The sequence below is a fragment of the Saccopteryx leptura genome, chromosome 2 (genome assembly GCF_036850995.1).
Source record: "Saccopteryx leptura isolate mSacLep1 chromosome 2, mSacLep1_pri_phased_curated, whole genome shotgun sequence".
NCBI classification, from domain to species: Eukaryota; Metazoa; Chordata; class Mammalia; order Chiroptera; family Emballonuridae; genus Saccopteryx; species Saccopteryx leptura.
This window is the reverse complement of record NC_089504.1, coordinates 13,195,763-13,209,399: the sequence shown is the minus strand read 5'-3', so window position 1 is coordinate 13,209,399 and position 13,637 is coordinate 13,195,763. Positions and strand designations below refer to the sequence as shown.

Sequence of the window (13,637 nt, the reverse complement as noted above, 5' to 3'; positions counted from 1 at the left end):
GCTGGAACAATGCCCAAAAAGAAATGAGCCCAGGACATCACTTGAGTCAGGGACACTGTCCCCCAGGACTTCAGTCCCTCTGGCTCTGGGACACACAGCTCCCCAAAGGGCAGTCAGAAACTAGCCCGAAGCCTGGGGACTGAGTTTCAGTCTCTCATTAGTAATTAAGTCTTGTCTTGGACTCATTTCTCTGGAGCTGGCTGAGGAGAATGAAAGTCTCTAGAAGGGCCAGGGCCACAGATGTTTCTTCTCTGTGTCTGGACCTAAGGCCTCCTGAAGAAACCTGAGGAGTCGGGCAGCAGTCTGGAGCAGAAGGGTCTGACTCAGCAGTGACGGGCACAGGCCAGAGGGGCTGGGACTCTGCCCTTGGCGATGGGTCTGCCTGTATGCTAGCGGGTCATGTGGGACTCTGTGTCCATGACTCTGTGTGTGTGTGTGTGTGTGTGTGTGTGTGTGTGTGTGTGTATGTGTGTGTGCGCGTGCTATGTGTCTAACTCATAGCCAACCATTTTTCTGAATTAGTCTTCATTTTGACCCTGTATTAGCGGGCATAGACCAAGTGACCAGCCTCCTGCTGTGTGACTAGGGACGCCTGGTTCATGACTGTGACCATAAACACCTGCAGCACAGCTGGACATTGGGAGTGAGATTGTCGTCTCGGCTGCTGGACAAAAGACACCCACCTCACGGGGACTAAGGTCAGAGAGTGCTCACACCTCTCTCTGCAGCATGTGTTGCTGCTTTTGCCAGCTGTGTTTGTGGGTGACACACTCGTGTGTAACAGCAGACAAGTGTATTGTTTGGTTTTCTTAGTGTGTGTTACCATGTGTATGTGACACGTGCATGGTATAGGTGGGGGTGTAAAGATCATACCTGTGACCAAATAGGCGAACCTGTCCCATGCTGACTGCCCTCCCCAGCAGGGGGTCGGTCAGAGGGGGCGGGAGCATACCTCTCAGTAACAGGAGTGGGTGTGCTGATGTTGTACGGAGTGTGTGGCTGAGTGTGCATCTGCATTGTTGGTGTGTGTTTCTTGTGAGGTTTTTAGATTGTGTTGGATCTTATATGCTCTTGATGACATGTGTGTACAGTGCCTGAATTATGTATATGTAGTGAGTTGAGTGTTTAGTAGGTGTGTCATGAATCAGATGTGTTGATGTGCATTGTCAGTGTGTTTGTGGGTGAGTGGTTCATCATTGTGTGTTGTGTATGTCTCACATTCAGTGTTACTTATGAGTTGTATGTATGTATATGAGTGTTTATGAGCTGATCCACATATTGACTGTCCTTTCTTTACTAAGTGAACATGGTGACAGGAGACTGAAATTCTCAAATCAGCATTCTGTGTGTATGTGTGTTGCAGGTGTATGATCTGTGTCCACGATCTCAAGTATTTCCTGAGGTGTCCAATTTCTGGGGCACCGATAGCTGAGATAACCAAACTCTAAGTCGGGGGTCCCCAAACTACGGCCTGCAGGCCACATGCAGCCCCCTGAGGCTATTTTTCCGGCCCCCGCCGCACTTCTGGAAGGGTACCTCTTTCATTGGTGGTCAGTGAGAGGAGCATAGTTCCCATTGAAATATTGGTCAGTTTGTTGATTTAAATTTACTTGTTCTTTATTTTAAATATTGTATTTGTTCTTGTTTTGTTTTTTTTACTTTAAAATAAGATATGTGCAGTGTGCATAGGTATTTGTTCATAGTTTTTTTTATAGTCCGGCACTCCAACGGTCTGAGGGACAGTGAACTGGCCCCCTGTGTAAAAGTTTGGGGACCCCTGCTCTAAGTTAATCCCTGTATTTTTGAAACAGGTCTATTATTTTCTAGACCCAAGTGTAAATGAGTTGCTCAGAATTTTGTAAAACTTTGATTTCTTTTATTAAACATGCAAGGTCAAAAATACAAATACTCCAGGCATCATGCTCTGTGAAATTTGTGCAGAATCACCATCAAATTGTGGTGAGACCTGGGAAAGTTACTTCAATCTTTGGCCTCAGTTTCCACATCTATAAAATGGAAAAAAGGACACTTGCCTTGAAGTTCATATATGTCAAGTGATGCACATAACAAATCACATATAACATTGACGTAAACACACATATGTATGTGCCATTCTGTCCCGTACTTTACTGTTGTGTGCTTACAGCATTTGTATCATATATGTTTCTATTTCTTAAAAGCAAAAATAAATGAAGGAATGCAAATTCTTAGTGCAGTTGTGAAGTGGTTTTAAATTCTGGGAATACAGATAATGTGTGAATTTGATTGGGAAACACAGGTTAAGTTCTCAGGTGAGTACCTAAATATTCACCAAAACATTCAGCATCATTATGAAGAAAGTTTGTGGACTACTCTGGTGGAAATTATCCCTCCATGCCTCACGATCTAAACACACAATATTGGAGTCTGTGATTCCTTGTTCAATACTCTATCTCAGTCCTTATTAGAGGCCCCAGCACAGAATAATGTTTAATAAATAATAGTTGAATGCAACAGTGAACACCCTCTTGCTTCAGTGTAATGAGGTTTTATTGGCTGATTAGGGATGTGATGTTTTCCTGGATCCTCACTGGGATAGAGGAGCAGATATTGTTCCACAGATGTGAGAAATTAATGGGAGGGCAGTTAAGAATTTCTGGTTTTCCTGGAGAATTACAGCATGAGACATGATGGTCCTCGGTGTTCTTTCCAGGTTGCTGAGTGTCTCAAACCTCCTTCCTCCCCAGCAGACGGGAGCAGCATGAGGCCCGAGAACCAGAGCAACGTGTCCGAGTTCCTCCTCCTGGGGCTCCCCATGCGGCCAGGGCAGGAGCACGGGTTCTTCACCCTGTTCCTGGGCATGTACCTGACCACGGTGCTGGGCAACCTGCTCATCATCCTGCTCATCAGGCTGGACTCCCGCCTGCACACACCCATGTACTTCTTCCTCAGCCACTTGGCCTTCTCTGACATTTCTCTGTCATCTGTCACTGTCCCCAAGATGCTCACGAACATGCAGACTCGGCAACAATCCATCCTCTATGTGGGATGTGTTTTTCAGCTGTATTTTTTCATGGTTTTTGCTGGTATTGACAATTTTCTTCTGGCAGTGATGGCATATGACAGGTACGTGGCCATCTGTCACCCTCTACACTACACCACCATCATGAGGAAGGGGCTGTGTGTGCTGCTGGTGGCTGGGTCCTGGATTTTGTCCTGTGTCAATGCCCTGTTGCACACCCTCCTCCTGGTCCAACTGTCCTTCTGTGCTGACAACACCATCAGCCACTTCTACTGTGACCTGTCTGCGCTCCTGAAGCTCAGCTGCTCTGACATCTTCCTCAATGAGCTGTTCATCTTCCTTGAGGCAGGATTGCTTTTATTCCTTCCTTTGTGTATTATTTTGAGCTCATATGTCCGTATAGGGACCATCATCTTGAGGGTCCCCTCTACTAAGGGACTCTATAAAGCCTTTTCTACATGTGGCTCCCATCTCTTTGTGGTGTCCTTATACTACGGGACAATTGCAGGTGTTTATATTTTCTCCTCCTCGTGGGATTCCACGGACATCATTGCTTCGGTCATGTACATGGTAATTACCCCCATGCTGAACCCCTTCATCTACAGCCTGAGGAACAGAGACATCAAACAGGCCTTGGTAATGTGTGTCAACAGGGTTAATGTCTTTAAGTTGCAATCAGTAAATCCTCTTATCGCAGTCAGGATCAAGTGAGACTTAGCTTCTAAAATATTGTATGGTCGACATCTCCATATAATTTTAATAATAGGCATTGTAATGCCATGTATAAGTGCTGTTTATTTGTCAAGAACGTCTAGTTTGCTACTGGGATTGTTAACAGTGTTTAAAGCTAATTAATATTTCCTACTATTCATTGTTTTTTCTCATAAGGTATATGCAAAATATTATGCAAAATACGTGACAGAATTATAATTGTTGTTTTATGTTTTCCTCTGGGACATGTCAGTTTTTGCTTATGTCACGTTCATACTATGTTATTGGGGTCACCTTGTTTTACCATCATAATTTTCTTCTTGAGAACTTTTTTTTTCTTTTTTTTAATTTTAATAATTTTATTATTTTTTTAATGGGGTGACATCAATAAATCAGGATACATATATTCAAAGATAACATGTCCTGGCTATCTTGTCGTTCAATTATGTTGCATACCCATCACCCAAAGTCAGATTGTCCTCTGTCACCTTCTATCTAGTTTTCTTTGTGCCCCTCTCCCTCCCCCTTTCTCTCTCCCTCTCCCCCCTCCCTGCGTAACCTTTTTTTATTGATTTAAGTTTATTGTGTTTACATAGATCCAAGTGTCCCACCGAATACATCACCCTCAGCCCCATGTTCCCTTCCACATCCGCCTTGCCCCTCTACCCCCAATGCCCTCCCTTCTTCCATCCAGGATTAGCTTTTCTGCTCTCTATAACGCTGTGTTATGTATATGTAATTTCACAAATCTCTTTTCCTTCTCTGATCCCATCCTCTCCTCCCCTTTCCCTCTATCCGCTTTCCCTCTGGTTTCTTATATCCCGCATCTGCCTCTATTCGGTTCCTCAGTTCACATTGTTCATTGGATTCCTCAAATGAGTGAGGTCATATGATATTTTTCTTTTTCTGTCTGTCTTATTTCACTTAACATAATAGTTTTCAGGTGCATCCATGTTGTCACAAAAGGTAAGATTTCCTTCTTTTTCATGGCCCCTTAGTATTCCACTGTGTATATGTACCGCAGTGTTTTAATCCACTCGTCTACTGACAGACACTGAGCTGTTTTCAGATCTTCCCTATTGTAAACAATGTTACCATAAATACCATAAACATGGGGGTTCATTTCTTCTTTTGAATCAGTAATTTGGTGTTCTTAGTATATATCCCTAAAAGTGGGATGGATGGGTCAAAGGGCAGTTACATTTTAATTTTTTGAAAAATCTCTATACTGTTTTCCACAGAGGCTGCACTAGTCTGCATTCTCACCAGCAGTGCAGGAGGGTTCCTTTTTCTCCACATCCTCACGAGCACTTATTATATGTTGTTTTATTAATAGGCGCCATTCCGACTGGTGTGAGGTGATATCTCATTGTGGTTTTAATTTGCATTTCTCTAATGATCAGTGATGTTGAACATTTTTCATCTGCCTATTGACCATCTGTATGTCCTCTTTGGAGAAGTATCTATTCATTTCTTTTGCCCATTTATGGATTTGATTGTTTGTCTTCCTGGTGTTTAGTTTTACAAGTTCTTTATAAATTTTGGTTATTAACCCCTTATCAGACGTATTGATGAATATGTTCTCCCATTGTGTGGTTTGTCTTTTTATTTTCTTCATGTTGTCTTTAGCTGTGCAAAAGCTTTTTAGTTTGATATAGTCCTATTTGTTTATTCTGTCTTTTATTTTTCTTGCCCATGGAGATAAATCAGCAAATATGTATACTGCTGTGGGAGATGTCAGAGAGCTTACTGCCCATATTTTCTTCAAAGATGCTTATGGTTTCACAACTTACATTTAAGTGTTTTATCCATTTTGAGTTTATTTTTGTGAATGGTGTAAGTTGGTGGTCTAGTTTCAATTTTTTGAAGATAGCTGTCCAATTTGCCAAACACCATTTCTAAAAAAGACTGCCTTTACTCCATTGTATGTTTGTTGTGGACCGTAAATGACAAGACGCCTTAATGGATTCGAGGCTTAGCAAAAGGCTGAGTTCTCCTCCCTTCACCTCCATATTGGCTATGAAGCTTAGTATTTGCACCCACTTCCCTTGCTTCCTTAACTTGGTGGAAGCAATTTACATGCCCTTCCTCTTACTCTTTGTTTGTTCAGATGTTGGTTGATTTCAATTATGCATGGTGGGAGGATTCCTGTTTTTGCCTTGGAAGAGTTCCTGCTTTAACCTCAGATGTGTAACTTTGTAACAAGGACTTCCTTGATTTGCATATGGCTATATAATAAAGCAAACTTCGGCTATTGGGCACTCGGCTATTGCCATCAGCATTTGAAGGGTCCTCCCGGTCCCATCTTTTTTTCTTAATAAGTATGTTTCCTTAATTCTGCACCGTTATTAGGAGCTGCACTGGTCCGCAGCATATGCTCTTACCTCCTTCATCAAATTTCAATTGTCCTTAAAGGTGTGGGTTTATTTCTGAGTTCTCTGTTCTGTTCCATTGATCTATATGCCTGTTCTTATGCTAGTACCAGGCTGTTTTGAGTACAATGGCCTTGTAGTATAATTTGATATCAGGAAGTATGATATCACCCACTTTATTCTTCTTATTTAAGATTGCTGAGGCTATTGGTCTTTTTTGGTTCCATATAAATTTTTGGAATTTTTGTTCTATATATTTGAAGTTTGTGGAAATTTAATGAGAATTGCATTAATTTTTATAAATTGCTTTGGGTAATATAGACACTTTAATGATGTTTATTATCCCTATTTATGAACACAGTATATGCTTCTACTTGTTTGTATCTTTCTTGATTTCTTTTATCAATGTTTTATAATTTTCTCAGTACCAGTCTTTAACCTCTTTGGTTAAATTTACTTGTAGGTACTTTACTATTTTTTTTTTTTTGCTATAGTTAAGGGGATTGTTTTCTTAATTACTCTTTCAGACCATTTATTGTTGGTGTATAAAAATGCCTCTGATTTTTCAATATTAATTTTATATCCTGCCACTTTGCTGAATTCATTTATCAAGTCCTGTAGTTTTTTGACTGAGACTTTAGGGTTTTCTATATACAGTATGATATCATCAGCAAATAATGATAGTTTTACTTCTTCTTTTCCAATTTGGATGCCTTTTATGTCTTCTTTTTGTCTGATTGCTGTGGCTAGGACTTCCAGAACTATGTTGAATAAGAGTGGTGAAAGGGGGCACCCTTGCCTTGTTCCTGATTTTAAGGGAATTGCTTTTAATTTTTGCTCATTGAGTATGATGTTGGCTGTGGCTTTGTCGTAGATGGCCTTCATAATGTTGAGGTATGTCCCCTGTATTCCCACTTTGCTGAGCATTTTGATCATAAATGGGTGCTAGATTTTATCAAATGCTTTTTCTGCATCTATTGTTATTATCATGTGATTTTATTCTTTTTGTTTATGTGATATATCACATTGATTAATTTGCAAATATTGTAACAGTCTTGCCTCCCTAGAATAAATCCCACTTGATTATGATGTGTGAATTTTTTCATGTATTGCTGGATCCAGTTTGCTAATGTTTTGTTGAGAATTTTAGCATGTAAATTCATCAGGGATATTGGCCTATAGTTTTCTTTCTTTGTATTGTCTTTGCCTGGATTTAGAATCATGATTATGCTTGCTCGATAAAAGGAGCTTGGAAGTTTTCCCTTCTTTTGAATTTTTTGACATAGCTTGCGAAGGATAGGAGTTCTTCTTTGAATATTTGGTAGAATTTGTCTGTGAAGCCATCTGGCCCAGAGCTTTTGTTTGCTGGGAGTTTTTTGATAACTGTTTCTATCTCATTTGTTGTAATAGGTCTGTTTAGGTTTTCTGTTTCTTCCAGATTGATTTTTGAAAGATTATATGTTTCAAAGAATTTGTCCATTTCACCTAGGTTGTCTAATTTTTTGGCCTTCATTTCTTCATAGTATTTTCCTACAATCCTTTGTATTTCTGCTGTGTCAGTTGTTACTTCTCCACTCTCATTTTTAATTTTATTTATTTGAGTCCTTTCTTTTTTTTTTCTTGGTGAGTCTGTTAAAGGTTCATCAATCTTGTTTACCCTTTCTAAGAACCAGCTCTTGGTTTCATTGATATTCTGTATTTTATTTTAGCCTCTATGTCATTTATTTCAGCTCTGGTCTTTATTATTTCCTTCCTTCTACTACCCATGGGCATTACTTGCTGTTCATATTCTAGTTTTTTTTAGATGCAGGGTTAAATTGTTTATTTGAGCTTTTTCTAGCTTCTAATGGTATATGTGTAATGCAATGAACATCCCTCTCAGGACTGCTTTTGCTGTGTCTCATAAATTTTGAGTTGTTGTATGTTACATTTGTTTCAAGTAAATTTTTGATTTCTTCCTTGATCTCATTGTTAACCCATTCTTTATTTAATAACATGTCATTTGTTTTCCAAGTGTTTTTCTATTGTAGTTGATTTCTAGTTTCATGCCATTGTGATCCGAGAAGATGCTTGATATGATTTCAATCTTCTTAAATTTATTGAGACCCATTTTGTGTCCTAACATGTGTCAATCCTAGAGAATGTACCATGAACACTTGAAAAGAATGTATATTCTGCTGCTTTCGGGTGAAAGGTTCTGAAAATATCTATTAAATCCAGTTGATCTATTGTGTCTTTTAAGTTTGATGCTTCTTTGTTAATTTTCTTTCTTGAAGATCTATCCAGTGATGTTAGTGGGTTCTGAAATCCTCTACTATTATAGTATTTCTGTTGATCTCACCCTTTATGTCCATTAAAATCTGCTTTATATATTTAGGTGCTCCTATATTAGGTGCATAGATATTTATAGTGGTTATATCTTCCTGTTGGATTGCTCATTTTATCATTATGTAGTGATCTTCTTTATCCCTTACTATATCCTTTGTTTTAAAGTCTATTTTGTCAGATATAAGTATTGCTACCTCAGCTTTGTTTCATTTCCATTTGCATGAAATAATTTTTTCCATCCTTTTACTTTCAGTCTATGTGTATCTTTTGTTTTGAGGTAGGTCTCTTGTAAACAGCATATATATGGGTCCAGTTTTCTTATCCACGCAGTTAGCCTATGTCTTTTGATAGGAGCATTTAATCCATTTATATTTAAGGTTATTATTGATAGGTAGTTGCTTATTGCCATTTTATTCTTTAAATCTACATTCCTCTTTTACTAGATTCCCCCCCCCTTTGTTCAGTTTACATCAGGCCCCTTAACATTTCTTGTAGCATATTTTTTGTTGTAATGAATTCCTTGAGGTTTTTTTTTTTTGTTTTTTTTTTTTTTTTTTTTTTTTGTCTGGGAAGCTTTTAATTTCCATTAATTTTAAACTATAACCTTACTGGATAAAAAAGTCTTGGTTGTAGGCTATTGCTCTGCATTACTTTGAATATTTCTTGCCATTCCCTTCTGGCCTTAAGTGTTTTGGATGTCATCATTATGGGGACTTTTTTTGTAGGTGATTGACTGCTTTTCTCTTGCAGCTTTTAGTATTCTTTCTTTATCTCTTAGCTTTGGTATTTTAATTATACTGTGTTTTGGTGTAGGTCTCTTTGGGTTCCTTCTTAATGGAATTTTCTGTGCTTCTTGAACTTGTGTGACTTTTTTCTGCATCAATTTAGGGAAGTTTTCAGCTATGATTTCTTCAATCAGATTCTCTATCCCTGTTCTTTTCTTCTTTTTCAGGAATCCCTATGATGCAGATGTTGTTTCTCTTCATGTTGTCACAGAGTTCTTAGAGTTTTCTCAGACGAGCCTCTTTTCTTTTGCTACTCTGCTTTTGTGCTTTCATTTATCTTGTATTCTAAACCACTGATTTGATCCTCTGCTTCATCCATCCTGCTTTTAATTCCTTCTAGTGTGGTCTTTAGTTCTGATATTGTATTTTTCATTTCTGACTGGTTCTTTTTTATGATTTTAATGTCCTTTTTGATGCTTGTTATCTCTTTATTTAGGTGTCATTATGTCCATCTATTGTTGCTCTAAAATCTTTTAGCATCCTAACCATCATTATTTTAAACTCTGAATCTGATAATTTTGTTATTTTCATCTCATTCAGTTTTGTTTTCTTAGAATTCTCTTGTTGATTCATTTGGATTGCATTTGTCTGTTTTCTCATTTTGTTTGTGTATAGACTCCTTCTTTGTGTGTGTTGTTTGTGTAGCTAGCTGAGCCTACGGTTGGTATTGTCTGCCCCCAATTTTCAGTTTTGTTGTTTCTAGGTCTACTTGGGTTGGAATGAGCTGTTGTTTTTAATAATCTGCTGTGGGCTACTTATCTGCTATAACTGTTCTTTTTTCTATTTTTGTCAGTGTTTTCTATGTCTTAGCTGGGTCAGGTGTGAGGAGCCCTTCCTTAAGTTACCACTCTAACAAGGGTTGTTAGGTCCTGAACTGATGCTCTCCTTTACTGGCCACTAGATGTGCCCACCCTGAACCTCTCTGGCTGGAGCTTGGTGCAGATCAGTGGGGTCACTGCGTATTACTGGCTCTTATCAACCTTTTTGGACCTACAGGCAATCCAGATCTTGTAGCTGCCTCTGCTGGGCCCAGGTGCCATTGTAAATATCACCTGCACTCCTAGGCTAGGTTTTATCTACTCTTGGCCTGTGAGAAGTTCCTTTAAAAGTTCAAGTTTCCCTGAGATCTGCTTTCTGCTGCCTCATATTGCTGGCTACTTGTTGGGCTCAGTACTGTAATTCAGTGATTAGATATGGTATTGGATGTGGCTTGCCACTAAGCCTCAGGTGTAATTCTATCCGGACTTATTATTTATTTTATTTTATTTATTTTATTTTGTTTTCTTTTTTTTTCTTTTTTTCAGTACTCAAAAGGGTTTGGTCACAGGGGTCCAGTGGATGTGGCCTCTGTGCTCTTGATGTGTGGTCAATCCATAGCCCTTCACTGCCACAACTGCCCCTCAGGCCTTTGGGCTGCAGCACTGCAAGTGTCAGCCTGCCTCCACAGCTGCCGTGGCTTCTGCTGTCCCGTGTGGGCTTGTGTATGCCCACTCAGACAGCCACCATGGTCACCCCAGCCTCTGTTGCTGCAGGGTCTTGTGAGCATGTGCTCTGGCTGCAGTCACAGTCTCCACAGCTTCTGCCTCTGCAGGCGGGCTTGTGCATGCCTGCTTGAACCATCACCCTGGCTTCCGCTTTCACTGAGGGTGGGCCCTTGCCATAGGTGGTTCTGTGTGTGAGCTCAGACTTCTGCTTTGGCTGTTGCGGACTCCGCCTCCACGGGTGGGCCAGTGCACCCGCTCAGACTGCCTCTGTGGTCGCCCTGGCCTACGCTGCTGCCAATGGTGGGCCAGCACTGAGGGAGGGTTTTGTGCGAGCTCAGACATTTGCAGCCATCTCCCGCAGCCACCTCATCTGTGGTCAGGACTGAGCAAGCCTGCTTGAACTGACTCCGAGATAGCCTGGGCCTCTGCCGCCACAGAGGGCTGGCTCACACAGTGAGCGAGCTTGCATGCAAGCTCAGACTTCTGCAGGGGACACCGTGTCTTCCTCATCCATGGGTGGGCCAGCACATGCTCTCTCATACTGCCCCATACCCCACAGTCATGCTTCTCCACCACTGGCTTGCTTGCCCTCGGGAAGCACTGAGCATCGTGGAGGGGCAACGTAGTTCAGACCTCAGCACTCAATACCTGTGTCCCTAACATGTTGCATGTCTCTAAATGCCTCTTCGTTCTGACTGGAGCAGGATAGCCTCCATGGGTGGGGTAATTTCTTCCCTTTGCTGGTGTTGCTGCTCTCAGGAAAAATGTTTACTTTAGATTTGGGGAGTGACTCAGCCCAGGGGTTAGGGTGGCTGTCATTGAAAGTGTCTCCCCCTGTGCCTCCAAAACCACACTCTCCCCTGGCAACTCCAGTCCTCCCAGTGCTCTCTGCTTCTGCAGCCCCGGGCAGGTTGCTGTGAGCCAAGCTCTCGGTGCGGTCCTTTTAAGATAAAGCCTGGGTCTGAGAGTTCTGTCTCCTCCTCTCAAACAGTATCTAGGCTCTTTTCTCAGCCAAATACAGTTTGTATGCCCCTTCCAGGTTTCAGGGCTCTAGGCTGAGACTCCGGTTTTGGCACTTAGGACCCACAACTCTCCAGGCAATCTTCCCTGTTTTGTGAGTCCCCCAGTGCAGCCACTCACTCTCTGTAGTGGGGCAGCCCTTTCCACATTTCTGCCTTTTCTACCAGTCTCAGTGTGGGTTCTTAGGTGATCCTTGGCTATAGAATCCTCTTAGTTTAGTCCAAAGTTGGTTGTTAAAAATGATTGCTCTCAAAATTAAGTTGTAAGCCACTTTGGTTCTGGGATGTTAGAGTTGGTATGTCTGCCTACTCCATGGCCATCTTATCTCTCTCTCTAAACTTTTTTTTTGAACTGATTTTTTTTTTAATGGGGTGACATCAATAAATCAGGATACATATATTCAAAGATAACATGTACAGGTTATCTTGTCATTCAATTATATTGCATACCCATCACCCAAAGTCAGATTGTCCTCTGTCACCTTATATCCAGTTTTCTTTGTGCCCCTCCCCTTCCCCCTTTCCCTCTCCCTCTCCTCCCTCCCGTTGTAACCACCACACTCTTATCAATGTCTCTTAGTCTCACCTACATATGGAATAATGCAGTTTGTGGTTTTTTGTGATTTACTTATATCACTTCGTATAATGTTATCAGTCTTTTATGTCCCACCTACGTATGGAATAATGTAGTTCCTGTTTTTTTCTGATTTACTTATTTCACTTCGTATAATGTTATCAAGATCCCACCATTTTGCTATAAATGATCTGATGTCATCATTTCTTATGGCTGAGTAGTATTCCATAGTGTATATGTGCCACATCTTCTTTATCCAGTCATCTATTGATGGGCTTTTTGGTTGTTTCCATGTCCTGGCCACTGTGAACAATGCTGCAATGAACATGGGGCTGCATGTGTCTTTACGTATCAATGTTTCTGAGTTTTTGGGATATATACCCAGTAGAGGGATTGCTGGGTCATAAGGTAGTTCTATATTCAGTTTTTTGAGGAACCACCATACTTTTTTCCATAATGGTTGTACTACTTTTACATTCCCACCAACAGTGTATGAGGGTTCCTTTTTCTCCACAGACTCTCCAACATTTGCTATTACCTGTCTTGTTAATAATAGCTAATCTAAAAGGTGTGAGGTGGTATCTCATTGCAGTTTTGATTTGCATTTCTCTAATCACTAAAAAAGATGAGCATCTTTTCATATATCTGTTGGCCATTTGTATTTCTTCCTGGGAGAAATGTCTGTTCATGTCCTCTTCCCATTTTTTTTATTGGATTGTTTGTTTGTTTGTTGTTGAGTTTTATGAGTTCTTTGTATATTTTGGATACTTTACATTGGTTTTTGTTGGCTTCAAGGTGATTGTACGCATATCCTCCTAACTCACATTCTGTAACATCACGTTGGTAGCCTGCGATCAGCCGTATAAAGAATCAATACACTATAAACATCAGCATGTTCTACAAAGCAGTTTTTTTTTAAAAAAGAGAGTCTGTGTTTTGTTTTTATTTTATTTTACCAATTTATAATTTACCATATTTTTGTATTGCTAATTGATATTTTTGTTTGTTCATCATCTTTTCTAAGATATATGCAAAATTTTATGTAAACCATTTCAGAATTATAATTTTGATTTTGTCTTTCTTCTGACATATGCTTTTATTTAAGAATTTTTCAATAGACTGTTATTGAGGATACAAAGATTTTGCATAATGTGTTCCTAGTGAAGTTTCTTTTTTCTTTCTTTCTTTCCTTTCTTTCTTCCCTTTCTTCCATTCTTTCTTCTCCATCCTTCCTTCCTTTTATTGTTTCTTTTTATTTACATTTAATTTTTTTATTGTGGCAAAATATGCATGACATACAACTTATATTTTGTCCATCCTTATGTGTGCAGATCAAAGGCATTAAGCACATTCACTGTGTCAT

The 13,637-nt window shown here is 40.0% G+C and overlaps 1 protein-coding gene across 1 annotated transcript; it reads left to right on the top strand.

Moving 5' to 3' along the window:
• Positions 1-667: 667 nt before the first annotated feature.
• Positions 668-3,712, top strand: LOC136391209 (olfactory receptor 1J4-like). Its single transcript, XM_066362736.1, has 2 exons — positions 668-698; positions 2,693-3,712. The coding sequence occupies exon 2, from the start codon at positions 2,741-2,743 to the stop codon at positions 3,710-3,712; it is 972 nt and encodes a 323-aa protein (XP_066218833.1). The 5' UTR covers positions 668-698; positions 2,693-2,740.
• Positions 3,713-13,637: the final 9,925 nt, after the last annotated feature.